At 40.6% G+C, this 12,336-nt stretch overlaps 1 protein-coding gene across 2 annotated transcripts in view; it reads right to left on the bottom strand.

The window, feature by feature from the left end:
* The window catches only part of TMEM131 (transmembrane protein 131), a 220,997-nt gene extending 210,094 nt beyond the window's left edge, over window positions 1-10,903 (bottom strand). For both annotated transcript variants that reach the window (XM_036030067.1, XM_028517772.2), the window contains exon 1: window positions 10,213-10,903. In XM_036030067.1, the coding sequence (XP_035885960.1) occupies window positions 10,213-10,390 (178 nt within the window). In that variant the 5' untranslated portion in view covers window positions 10,391-10,903. The remainder of the gene's footprint in view (window positions 1-10,212) is intronic.
* Between the last annotated feature and the right edge of the window lie 1,433 nt (window positions 10,904-12,336).

Below are 12,336 nucleotides of genomic sequence, written 5' to 3'. Positions count from 1 at the left end.
ACTCAGCCCAACTGATCCCAGTGTCCTGCCTTGAGTAAAAGTCCTTAACTGGACCTTTTTAGTTCCTGGTCCTTTCTTAGCCACCTTGGCTACCTAACATAAACTTGAGTAGTTTCTATAGATTGCCAGATAACAATAGGATGAAAATTCTCAAATCACAATTTTGTGAAGTAATCCATAACAATTACCATCAGAATTGCATCTATCTCCATAATGAAACCAAACTACCCCCATACACTATGTATGAGAGATAAGCTATAATAACACATTTCTTAAAAGTATAGGTTTACAGAGTTCACTATTTCTAATATTTTTAATGTGTAGGTTTAGAGGAAAGTCTTTAAAAGATCATTTTTCTTCACTGTAGGAAGAACGACAAATGTCTGAGTAGAAGGGTGGTGAAAGCCATTTACCTGTGGCAAGCAAAAAGACCTCCCTCCACCCACTAGATGTCCAGGTCCTAATCTCAGGAACCTGTGAATATGTTAGTTCACCAGGCAAAAAAGGAATTAAGATTGCAGATGGAATTAAGGATGTAATCAGCTGACTTTAAGAGATTATTCTGGATTATTAGGGTGGGCTTAATATCCTTAAAAGTGGAGGAAAGAAGCAGAAATGGGAAGACCAGAAAGATGGCTGTGTAACAACTTGGCCAGATGTCGCTGGCTCTGAAGATGGAGGAAGGGGCCACAAGCCAAGGAAATGTGAGACGTCTCTAGAAGTTTGAAAAGTCTTTTCAAACATTTTCCCCTAGAGCCTACAGAAAGGACAAAGCCATCCCAACACCTTCATTTAGCTCTTGGAATCCATGTCAGATTTCTGATCTCCAGAACTGTAACATAGTAAATTGGTGATGTTTTTAAGCCACTAAGTTTGTTTGTTACAGTAGCAACAGGAAATGAATAAACCATCCTACCTAATATTAATTACCAAAATTGTTCTGTAGCAAGATGTTTGCAAATAATACCTGAAAGTAACAACACTGCTCATACTGAAGATTAATAAATGATACAGGTATATCGATTTCTGCTCCTGGGCACAATGGATTAACAGGGACTCTATGTACCTTCCCACTTGAAACAATGAAACACTCAAACAAGATAAATGAAGTGATAGTTTTCGCACCCTAAATAGTCAGTAAAGGACAACACTCCCTAAAAGATGGGAAACAAATAAGGTGAGCCCTATGATTTTCCCAGTTTACTGCCTTGAATTATTAGGCAAGAGTACAGGGAGGGGAAACTGTGATGGAGCCTGGTGGACTCTCTGAATTGATGACACAGAGCTGAGAGCCAAGAGGAAACCAAGGCAGTGAGAGTTCATAGGATAGGATACCAGAAAAAGAGAGCTGCACAGACAATCCTAGAGATTAGGTAGTGATCGGCACATATGGTTAACTCCCTTGGCTTGGAAAAGAACCACTGAAAAAAATTAAGGGTGGTGCCTAGTATTCGCACAGCCAGGCTCACACAGAGCCTGTTCCCACCAGTCAAACTTGGATTTTGGATAGAGTGTTCAGAAGGTCTTGCTTTAGCTGTGGGGAACAATTAGTCCTATACTGAGCACTGGTCTATACCCACATAAAAAAATCTTAGAAGCAAGATCCAAAAAAGATCAAACTGCTTTCAAGAAACTTAACTGAATCTTAGAACAAAGCTCAACAATATTTTTGGAATACAAAAATACAGCATCTAACAAAGTAAAACTCACGATGTCTGGCATCCAATTAAAGACTAGTAAACACAAAAAGGTAAGAAAAGCCCTGGCCAGTGTGGCTGAGTTGGTTGGGTGTTGTCTTGCAAACCAAAAGATTGGTGGTTCAATTCCTGGTCAGGGCACGTACATGCCTGGTTTGCAGGTTCAGTCTCTGGTTGAGGTGTGTGCAAGAGGCAACTGATCGATGCTTCTATCTCACATAGATGGTTCTCTTCCTCTCCTTCTACTTCCCTTCCCCTCTTTCTAGATTCAGTAAGAGGGAAAAAAAATTAAAGAAGAAAAGGTAAGAATACATGAGGAGAATATTCAATTGAAACCAGCCCCAGAATCGGCACAGATGTTAAAATTAGCTAATGCCCCAATAAAAAGGTATTATAAATATGTTCTATATGTTCAAAAAATTAAGAAATAAAAGATATAAAAAAGACTGAAATCATACTTCTAGAAAAACTACAATCTGTGAGATGAAAAATACCCTGAATGAGATTAATGGAGATTAGACATCACAAAAGATTAAGAAATCTGAAGGCAAAACAATAGGGCCTATATAAAATGAAATGCACAGAAAAAATTGCAAAAACTAAACAGTACAGTGAACTGTAAGAGCAACTACAAGCTGCCTAATACATGGGTAATTGTAGCCTCCAAATTGGAGTTGGGGAGAGAACCACTGGAAAAATACTTAAAGAAATGATAGCTGAAAATTTCCTAAACTTCATGGAAAATATAAATTCATAGATCCAAGAAATTCAATAAACCCTAAACAAAAAAATGAAAAAAAAAAACTATACCTGGAAGCACCAAATCAAATTGCTCAAAACAAGTAACAGCCAGAAAATCTTAAAAGGATGAAGAGAAAAAAAGATGTTACACACAGAGGGACAAATATAAAGATGATATCAAATTTCTCATGAGAAACAATGCAAGGGAGAAAACAGTGAAGATAACATCTCTAAAGTATTAAAAAAATTAAAATATATCAACCTATAGAAAAAATATCTTCTAATAAAACAAAGGCAACATAAAGACTATTTCAGACATATAAAAGCTGAAATGATTCCTTCTTGGCAGATACATACTATAAGAAATATTAAAGGAAATCTTCCAAGCATAAGAAAATACGAGGTGGAAATATGAATATACAAAAGAATGAAAATCACCAGAAATGGTAACTACATGTTAATTATATAAACAATATACACATACACACACAATGTAAATCTCTTTAAAATCTTTTTTTAAAAATCACTGACAGTTTAAACAAAAATAATAATGTATTGTGGGGCACAGAACATGCAATCACAGTGGTCTTTATAAGAGGCAGGCAGATGATGAGAGGGACAGAAGACAATGTGACAAATCAGAGAAAGAAGCTGAAATAAAGCAAGACAGTAGAGTGATATAAGTAAGGGAACTTTAAATTTTCTTCAAAAATAATTTTAGGGTTCACAGGGAATAAAAACAAGATAGACAAGAAAATGCTACGTGTATGCACAGGAAAAACATATATTATAGTATCTAATTTCACTAGAGATTAAAATTGTGTACTATACTATCACAAACAAGCACCTCCCAGCAGTACTGACAGCCATAGAGGAATTGTGGCCAAGAACAGGCTGATTTGGGGGTGAGGAAAGGAGGATTGTCACTCCATGTAGGGCTAATGTAAGAATTAAATAAGATAAGGCATGCAAAACAATTAGCCCAGTGTTCAAGCAACATGAAGGCAGTATATGGTAAAAAAGTAGTCATCACGATCAAGAACAGTAATTATAGGTGTTACCAATATAGGCAATAACTGCCTACAAAATATATTCCTGAAATAGTAAAACCTAAAATTTGGATAAATATTATCATTCCAGAAATATTTTTCTTATTCCAGTTCATCTTTAATTGCTTCTCCTACCAAAACTGAACTCAATGTGCTGAACCCCTCCTTAAAATGGTAGGGACAAGAAGAACATGACCTAGTCCTTAACCTCCAGAAGCTCATGATCCTATGTAAGTATAAATAAACCTGGACACAGTTGGGAAGGGGCTGACGATATTCAAAAATTATTTTCTATTTATAAGAATTTCTAGGACTCAATAAAATTAGATCTGAACTACTTCTTTTCTCTTATGATTTCTGTCTTTAGCACAATTCTCAGTAACTCATTTTCTCCTGCAACCATAACCCAAGAGAAGCCCCAGTGAGCTATAAATACGAAGTAACTTCCGTAAGTGGGAAACACAGCTACTACTGCACTGGCTCTGAAAACAGAAACTATTGTACTTTTTGGTACTGATAACACCTACTTCATGCCCCATTTGCAAATCAAGGAGCAAAACTTCAGATGAGCCCAAGTAACCAATTCAGAGAAGCATTTTTTAAGTAGCCCAGTTTGAAAAAGCACACTCTTATATGCAGCTCTACCAAATAACTTTGGAATGACATACTTAAGTCACATCTCAAAACTCTTTATAAACACAGCTAAGTTTTGAGAGAAACTTTGTAGCATAAATAATTCCCTAGATAATCTCCTGCATGTAATTTAACCATTCCTCAAAAAGAAAATCTCCTTGCAGGACCTTTAGTCCTGTCCAAAATGTCCAAGAAGACATGTGGTCCACAACAAAGCCCTCTAATCAAATACCCAAGTAGGGCCCTTGTCATACCATGGAATGCAAACTGCTAATTAATTTGTGTCAGTAGATTTGGCATAGGCTATTTTTCACCCTGTACTGACTGCTAAGACAGTTTTTACTAGCATGTACTTTGATCCAAATCTAATACTATAACTATAAAGAAAAAAAATTAATTAAGAACCAAAGTTAAACTGTCATTTCATTTTGCAGTCAAAACTGATTTAGAAGTCATAAAATGTTAGAACTTAAGAAGTCTTAAAGTACATTTAATTTTTAAGCAAATAATCTAAAGAAATATTTTATGTAGAATTTATAGTTTCTTTTTAAAAAAAGATTTTATTTATTTATTTTTACAGAGGGGAAGGGAAGGAGAAAGAGAGGGAAAGAAACATCAATGTGTGGTTGCCTCTCTCATATCCCGTGTTGGGGACCTAGCCTACAACCCAGGCATGTGCTCTGACTGGGAATCGATCCACAGACCCTTTGATTCACAGGCCCATGCTCAGCCCACTGAGCTACACCAGCCAGGGTGATAGTTTCTAATAGAGTATGCTACTTTTATCAAAAATTACATGTTCACAATTCTTAGTGCCATATAATGATTGAAATCATTTGTTCAAAAATGCAGGTCTGATTTACAATAGCATCAAAAAGAATAACATTTCTAGGAAAATATAATAACCAAGGAGGTGAAAGACTTGTACATTGAAAACTATAAATGCTGCTAAAACAAATTAAAGAAGACACAAATAAATGGAAAGACATTCCATGTTCATGGATTGGAAAACAATATTATTAAGCTGTCTATACTTCCCAAAGCAATCTTCAGGTTCAATGCAATCCCTACCAAAACTACAACAGCATTTTTTGCATAAATAGAAAAATCCATATGGAATCACAAAGAACACCAAATAGCCAAAACAATCTTGAAAGAAAACGAAGTTTGAGGTCTCACACTTCCTGATTTCAAAACATGTAACAAAACTACAGTAATCAAAATGTGCAGCACAGGCATAAGAGAGAAAATAGATCAATGGAATAGAAATCTTAAAATCCAAAAGTTAAAAAAAGTGATGGTTTATGTAGTGTCTAATACTCATTTTAGTTATAAGGGAAAGCAACATGTAGAGAAGAAAAAAGTGGTGCCACCATATGTCCAATTATAGCAGAATTCCTAGTAATATCTGCATCCGAGTTCAGTTTCACATGTACTCTTGACCCACAACCCAGTTCTTGGGTTTGGGAGGGAGAGAATAAAGTCTTAGGCAAACCTTCATTTAAAACTGAATGGCCTGCTCTGCATAAACTGCTCATGTTAACAGATGTTCTGCCCTATAGAAATCCTACTCTGTGCAAAGAATGACACCCATAAAATAATTTAAGTAGCTAAATTAAGCAATACACGATTAAGCTCAGATGAATGACAATGATAATGCAAATTCAGAGGGGATCGCAGGACTGAAGAGAAATAGAGAAAGTTGAGAGGTGAGAGCCCACTGTAGTGCCCCAGGCAGGAGGATGCAGGAGAGCTAATCAAGATAGTTAACAGGTATTGATGTTGCCTGGAAGAATAAAAAATGAGACCAAGGTGGCAGAGAATAATCATGGCATTAATATTAAAAACTGGGAAACTGGAGGTGGCATGAGATAATTCTGCTTTGGACATGTGTAGTGTGTTGATGGCTAGAAATGCAAATGGAGGAAGATATCCACGTGGCACCTAGAGAACAGTGACTGACAAAGGCAGGATAATAACCAAGAACTACAAAGTCACTGAAACCACGGGAGAAAGGTTCCAAGGCGCAGCTATCAACAGTATCTGATGTGCCTACAACAGATGGCAAGGGAAAATTCAGCCACAGAAAACAAGCCTCTGGGCAATCTGGCAAGGACAATCAGAATGCTCAAGTCACACGCAGATGAAGGAGAATTTCTAAAATATCAAGCACCCATCGATGATTTCATTTTCCCCAAGAGTAGTTTGGCTTATTACTACTCTGGATGACAGCAAATTAGATAATTTTTACATCTACTCACCAAAGCTGATCTTTTTAGCTGGTGTCTCTGAGTCCTGCAAGGCTAAGGAAATAGTCATCTGCAAGAGAGGACACACTGTTTCTAACTACAGGATGGCAAGGCTCCTGGCAGTAGTGAACAGCTTTAACCAATATTAATGAAGTGATGTTTTATTTACTAGACCCTAAATTAGAGTAGCCACTCTACACCCAAAGGATTAAAACAGGTCACTTTTAAGAAAATCACTTTTTAAAATATTCTTACACTTATATAAAGTGGTAATTTGATTAGAAGTAAATACTGCTCCTAATCAATTCTAGATCCTCAAACAAATTATGTAATCAAATTAAGTTTTTCTCTCTCTCCTCTGGCCTTTATTTCTAAGCACTTTGTTCACATGCTCTGTAGATAAAACACCTCTGTATCCTCCTCCTGCACTTCTGTCACATACACAGCTTAAAACAAAACTGAACTGTCACAGACCAAAACAATCATATTCCTGAAACTTCTCCAAGTATATTTACTAGACAAATAAAATGACCTTTTTATTTATCATAAATTAAAAGGCAACCATGCCTTCCAAAAACCCATTTCAGAAGTTTTGTACAAAATAGTCACAGGATGTAAAGTAGAACACTGAGAATATATAGCCAATAATATTGTAATAACTAAGTATGGTACCAATGGGGTACTTGAAATATTGGGGGATCACTTTGTAAATGATGACTGTCTAACCACTGTTCTGTACACCTGAAACTAATTAAAATAATACCAAATAGCCACTGTAATAAAAAATATATAATTTAAAAAATGAGTATGGAGGCCAGAAGACAGTGGAACAATTTTTACCTAAAACAAACTGGCCAAACTTTGGCAGGAGTTATTAAGTCTAGCATATAGTGGTAGCTTCTATATCAGAAATATAGAGTTCTTTACTGTGATGGAAAAAAAAGAACTGTATTACATGACATGACACTTTTTTTTTTTAAAGTTCCTACACACTGGTTATAATGAGCTGATTTGTAAGTCAAAAATACTACTAAAAATTATACATTTAGTGTATACACATATCTATTTTTGCTACATATTTTTATTATATTTTCATTACACACACACACCCCTACTCTCACAATTCTCAACATCTAGATCTTAGCTTCAAGAAAAATCTTGATACTAATCCAGCATAAATGAGTTATTTGTAGTAATTATAGTAACTTCTACCTCTGCCAACTCTTACAAAGTCCTTACAAACTGCGGAGTACAGCCAAAACATTTTCCAAGTCCCTTTTCTCTGGGCTGCTGATAACACAACCCCATGTAAAGATGAATGTTAAGATACAGTTACGATATATACGATGTTAAGACAATAAATGGCTCATGTTTCTGACTTCAAAAAATTAACAACATCTAATCCAAACATGAAAAACCGCATTAGGTAATCTAGCTATTTCTGCTGGTTTTCTTTAGGAGACAATGTGTTTTATTATGTTTTAAAGATTTTTTGGTGAAATTCTGCTGCAGCGGAGGAAAACTATACAAACTTACAAAATACCCAGAAAACCATCATTACAATTGCAGGTGAATCTCAACTTTGAAAAAGAAAACTAGTTTATGTTACTAATAAGCATAAAAGAATCCCTACGGCATCTATGGACAAACAGAACTTCGCTACCTTTAAAAATCTGCCCAGACCTGCTGAAAAAACTCAAGATCTTTTTGGGGCAAGTGTTGTATTTGTGTCTTGTCAGTTGTCAAACTCCTGGTACCACAATCATGTGAGAAAAATCAATCTCATTTTTCCTGCTACTCAAACAAAAACAATACTAGAATTTGATCAGCAGGAAGGTTGAAAGCACAGCCCATTTCTGGAGCCACCTTCAGGAATATTTAATATGAACCAGACCTGTTTGTTCACGATGAGCAGAGAGGCCTATGTTCTATATTAATATAATCACCACCAATATCTTGAACAGCTTATTTGTACAGTCTGTGTACACAGACATAACATGGCTACAAAAGATGTCTCACTGTGTCAGGACCACTGACTGACTCAACCACATCTTTTCAAACTTTATACCCTGGCAAGCATTCCCCTCACCTGACCCTTACATTTATGGGCATCAGAGAGGTGTACTAAAACTTTTATAAACTACACAAGTAGAAAATTAGCAAATATAATTTAGGCCCACATTCTCAAACAAGGGATTTGTTTCCTTAACTCTACAAATAATTGGCATATAAAATGGCTCTTGGAAAAATAAGCAGCAGGATAACACAAAGTTAATATTTTACTAGACTCATTCTTCTATTTCCCTGTGCTAATGATGGCCCAGGAAGACATTCATTCAAACAAATGTCTACTGTGTGCCTGACACTGTGCATGGTAAGCAAAGGGACAGAAAAGCAAGGACGCAGTACCTGCCAAGGACGATGTTGAACTCAAGGAGAAAAGCCCATTACATTACTGTACTATTTTAGGTTTCCTGGACACCAACTACATGCCAGACTGCGCCGGCATCATGGACACACAGGAACAATCAACTAACTGCAGGTCTGTAACCAATGATGAACTCCAGCCACACTGGGCCTGGCTGGTCCTAAAGCATCAGTATTTTATTCCAGAAATAAACTTGTATCTATCAATTACTCCTTTCTATAGACAGCAATTCTTTGAATAATTTCCATCTATGTTAACCCAGACTAAGGTTGCTTACAGTGTGAAATGAGGAAATGTAATGTTTTGAACAAAAATAAAGAAACAGTAAACGAAAGCACACTTGCACTTTAAGATTAACTTAGTTTGTATCTGCTGGTGCTTTAAATAACAATAAAAAGCATAAAGTGGAACATCAAATTTTCTTGCCGTGGCAGTTCAGTGTGAAGCAAAAGCTAAACTAACAAGTTTTGCTTAGTTTTTTAACAAGCACTGACTTTTAGTGATTTCTTCAGAAAGGCTCTGTGACTCATTTCCCTAGGCTCAAAAACAGGTAGTATTGACAAAATTATAGTTTTGGTCTTCTAGGTGACAAAATAATGCTTAACCCTGTGAAAGTACCAGTTTACAGCTATACAGTACTAACAAGAGGTTTTAAAATAGGGGCCAGCCCTTGACTGTAAATTATAAAGGTTTGCAAACTAGAAACTTTACATTTGCTTTTGAAGCCTTTCATGTTGAAGATAATGACATCCAATTACGTATGTTAAAATAAAAAATGTAAACAGACTTTCAATAGCTTACTGGAATGCTAAGTAGAACTGTATTACATATACATATAGAAAGCTGTTAGCTAAACATTCGTCAACACTGCAAAGCGATACTGAAGAGGGAAACTGAAGAAACAAGATTCTTCTTCTAGAAATGCTTGAGCAAATTCAAAGTAAAATATAAGCTGGGTTTTGAAGCCTTTCCACTAGTCTCGCTATTCTGACTACGGCACTTTAAGGTGAGCCCTGTATGCACGCCGTTATTAAAATCACAACCAAAATAAGAAAGAGTCCTAAAATTTGCCTATTAGCAGCAATCAAGTCTAAATATATATCCTTCCCCACCCCATCACAGACTGGGCTAAGTGGCAAGAATATCCGAGAAGTCAGGAAGTTTTGAAATGGCAGTGACTGCGGACAAGGGGGAGGACAAGAAGGAATCACGGACGAGAGAAACTCGTTGCGGCCAGAGCCGCGAGGTGGCATCTGGATGGCAAGTTCGCGGCTCCGGACTGGGCTCGACCCAGCAACTTCGACCGGACAGAGCATCGCGCTGCGGCCCTGCCTCCCGGTCTCAGCCCGGCAGCGGCCTCCACAAGGACGCGGTGACAGCGCCGGGCCGGGGAGACGTCGGTCGAGGACACCCACCTTCTTTCTCGGCCCGCGCCGCGGCCACGACGAGGGTCATTACCAGGTGAAGCGCTCCCAGGAGGGCGGCGGCCGCGCTCCGCGGGCCCCTGCCGCGGCCAGCCGCGGGCTCCAGACTGGCTCCAGTGGAGGTGGAAGCTGCGGTGGCTCCTGCTGCTTCTCCAGCCTGCTTTCCCATCCCTGCCGGCCGGGGGCCGCCGCGCTCGAAGTACGGCGCGGCCCTTCTCGGCGAGGCGGCGGTGGCGGCGCGGGAGCCGTGGTCCGGACTCCGGCAGCGACGCCGGGGATGAGAGCGGCCCCGGGCCCAGGACTGGGGCTCCGGGTGTGGGTCTGGGTCCGTGCGTGCGTGTGAGCGAGACTGTCAGTCACGGTCGCAGCCTCGGCATTTCCAGCGAGGAATCGAAGCGGAGAGGCCGCGGGTCAAGCACGGCAGGCGGCCATTCTGAAAACGGGCACGGGCCACGGGTTCCGGACGCTGGCCTGCGAGGGGCGGGGCACAGCCCTGGGCACCGCCTCCGCCGTGCCGTCACCTGTGGGTCCGCCCGTTAGCTCTTCGCCGGGACACCGTGAGTCCGAAGTCCTCGTTCGGCTCTCGGAGGCTCACGGCTTCACGAGCTAGGGAGAGCGGGGACAGCACAGCCCCAACCCATCACGCTGTCCCGCAGGACGGAGGAGGGAGGCAGCCTTGGATCGGCCGCCAGGACTTATGATGGCGGCGCACGCCTCAAGGAGGCAGTGACGGTGGTCACGTGGAGACCCGGGGGCCTCGCCGCGCAGCCGCCGTGGTGTGGGGGTGGGGCCCTGGGCGCTGCGGAAGGCAAGGCATCTGCTTTGACGCGGGGACCGGTTCCCGCATCTTTGGCAGTGCGAGAGCCTTGCAAAGGACTGAGTGCGCTTACTGACCTCAAGACCCAGCGCAGAAAGTCCTTTCCAGTGACTCTGTATGGTCGCATCTCCGACTTTCAGCCCCTTGGGGAATACCCGGTGCCTGATTCTGTGCCTGGTGGCGCTTCCTAGGGGAAGGGGACTTGCTCTGTTCAACTTCGTATCCAGGAACGCTTACTGGAACCTTCTTGGCTTTGGATTGTGCTCACTGTTATGTGTATATATAAAGTAATAGTGACCCTGGAGGGAGAGGCAGGTTGTTCTCTGGAAAAACTGTTCAGTGGCCCTGCTGGCTTACTTTGTCTTGAAGTGATCTTAAGATGGTTTATACACATTTCCTTCGAGGTCCAAATTAAACGCCATCCTCTGTAGTCTCCATACACCTTGGATGCCCTTTCCATCTTAGGTTGAGGTTCTTGGTGCACCTGGCTCTTCTCTCCAAAACAATTTACATTCTTTGAGGGAGTCCGTCTTTTCCTAGTAGCTTCCCCCAAACTCCTAACTTAGAGACTATTTCAGTAACTGTTGTTTTAAGTTCAGAGCAAACTACGTAGGAAAATATGTCTTAGAACAAACTACATAGGAAAATAAGATTTCAGAAAGATTTATAAAAGGACCTCCAAGTGTTACAGGGTGCAGCCAAGAGGGGGGATCCCAAATAGGCATTTGAAATGAGGTCCAGAACTCAAGGTGTCCAGGAGATTTTAAGGTGTCTTCACCCCTTCCCCCACAGGTGTGAGTTGGGGGAAGGGGCACACAGAGCAAGAACATGCAGGGCAGCTTTGCAGTTAATCCATGGCATGGTCATTTAGCACACCTATAGCCTTTGGCTGGTCACTTAGATATGCTAAATAGCTATGGCCATGCTCAAGGCCAGGGGGATGGAAAGGGACCTCCACCCCAAGATGGGACCTGGGGGGCAAGTCCCCTGAGTTACAGCGCCTGGGTGGGAGCTGGGAGAAGATTGGCTCCATGACATGGGGTGACACCTGCCCAGACCCACAATGGCAACCAGAAAAGCTGGAGAAGACAGCAGATTGAGGGCAAGTATGCCCAAGTGTAGGAGGAGTCGGAAATGGGGCTGCAGAAGATTGGCACGGGGAATTTAAACCCAGACACGGCAGCCATTGAGGGAGAACCACGCGGCCTAGACAGAGTGGGGACTCTCCCTTCCCGCAGCCCTGATAGAGGGAGAACCACCTGGCCTTGACAGAGTGGAGACTCCCACAGCCCTGACAG

Source organism: Phyllostomus discolor, chromosome 6 (assembly GCF_004126475.2).
Source record: "Phyllostomus discolor isolate MPI-MPIP mPhyDis1 chromosome 6, mPhyDis1.pri.v3, whole genome shotgun sequence".
Classification (NCBI taxonomy): domain Eukaryota; kingdom Metazoa; phylum Chordata; class Mammalia; order Chiroptera; family Phyllostomidae; genus Phyllostomus; species Phyllostomus discolor.
Note: the sequence above shows the minus strand (reverse complement) of the source record. Positions and strands in the feature narration are given on the sequence as shown.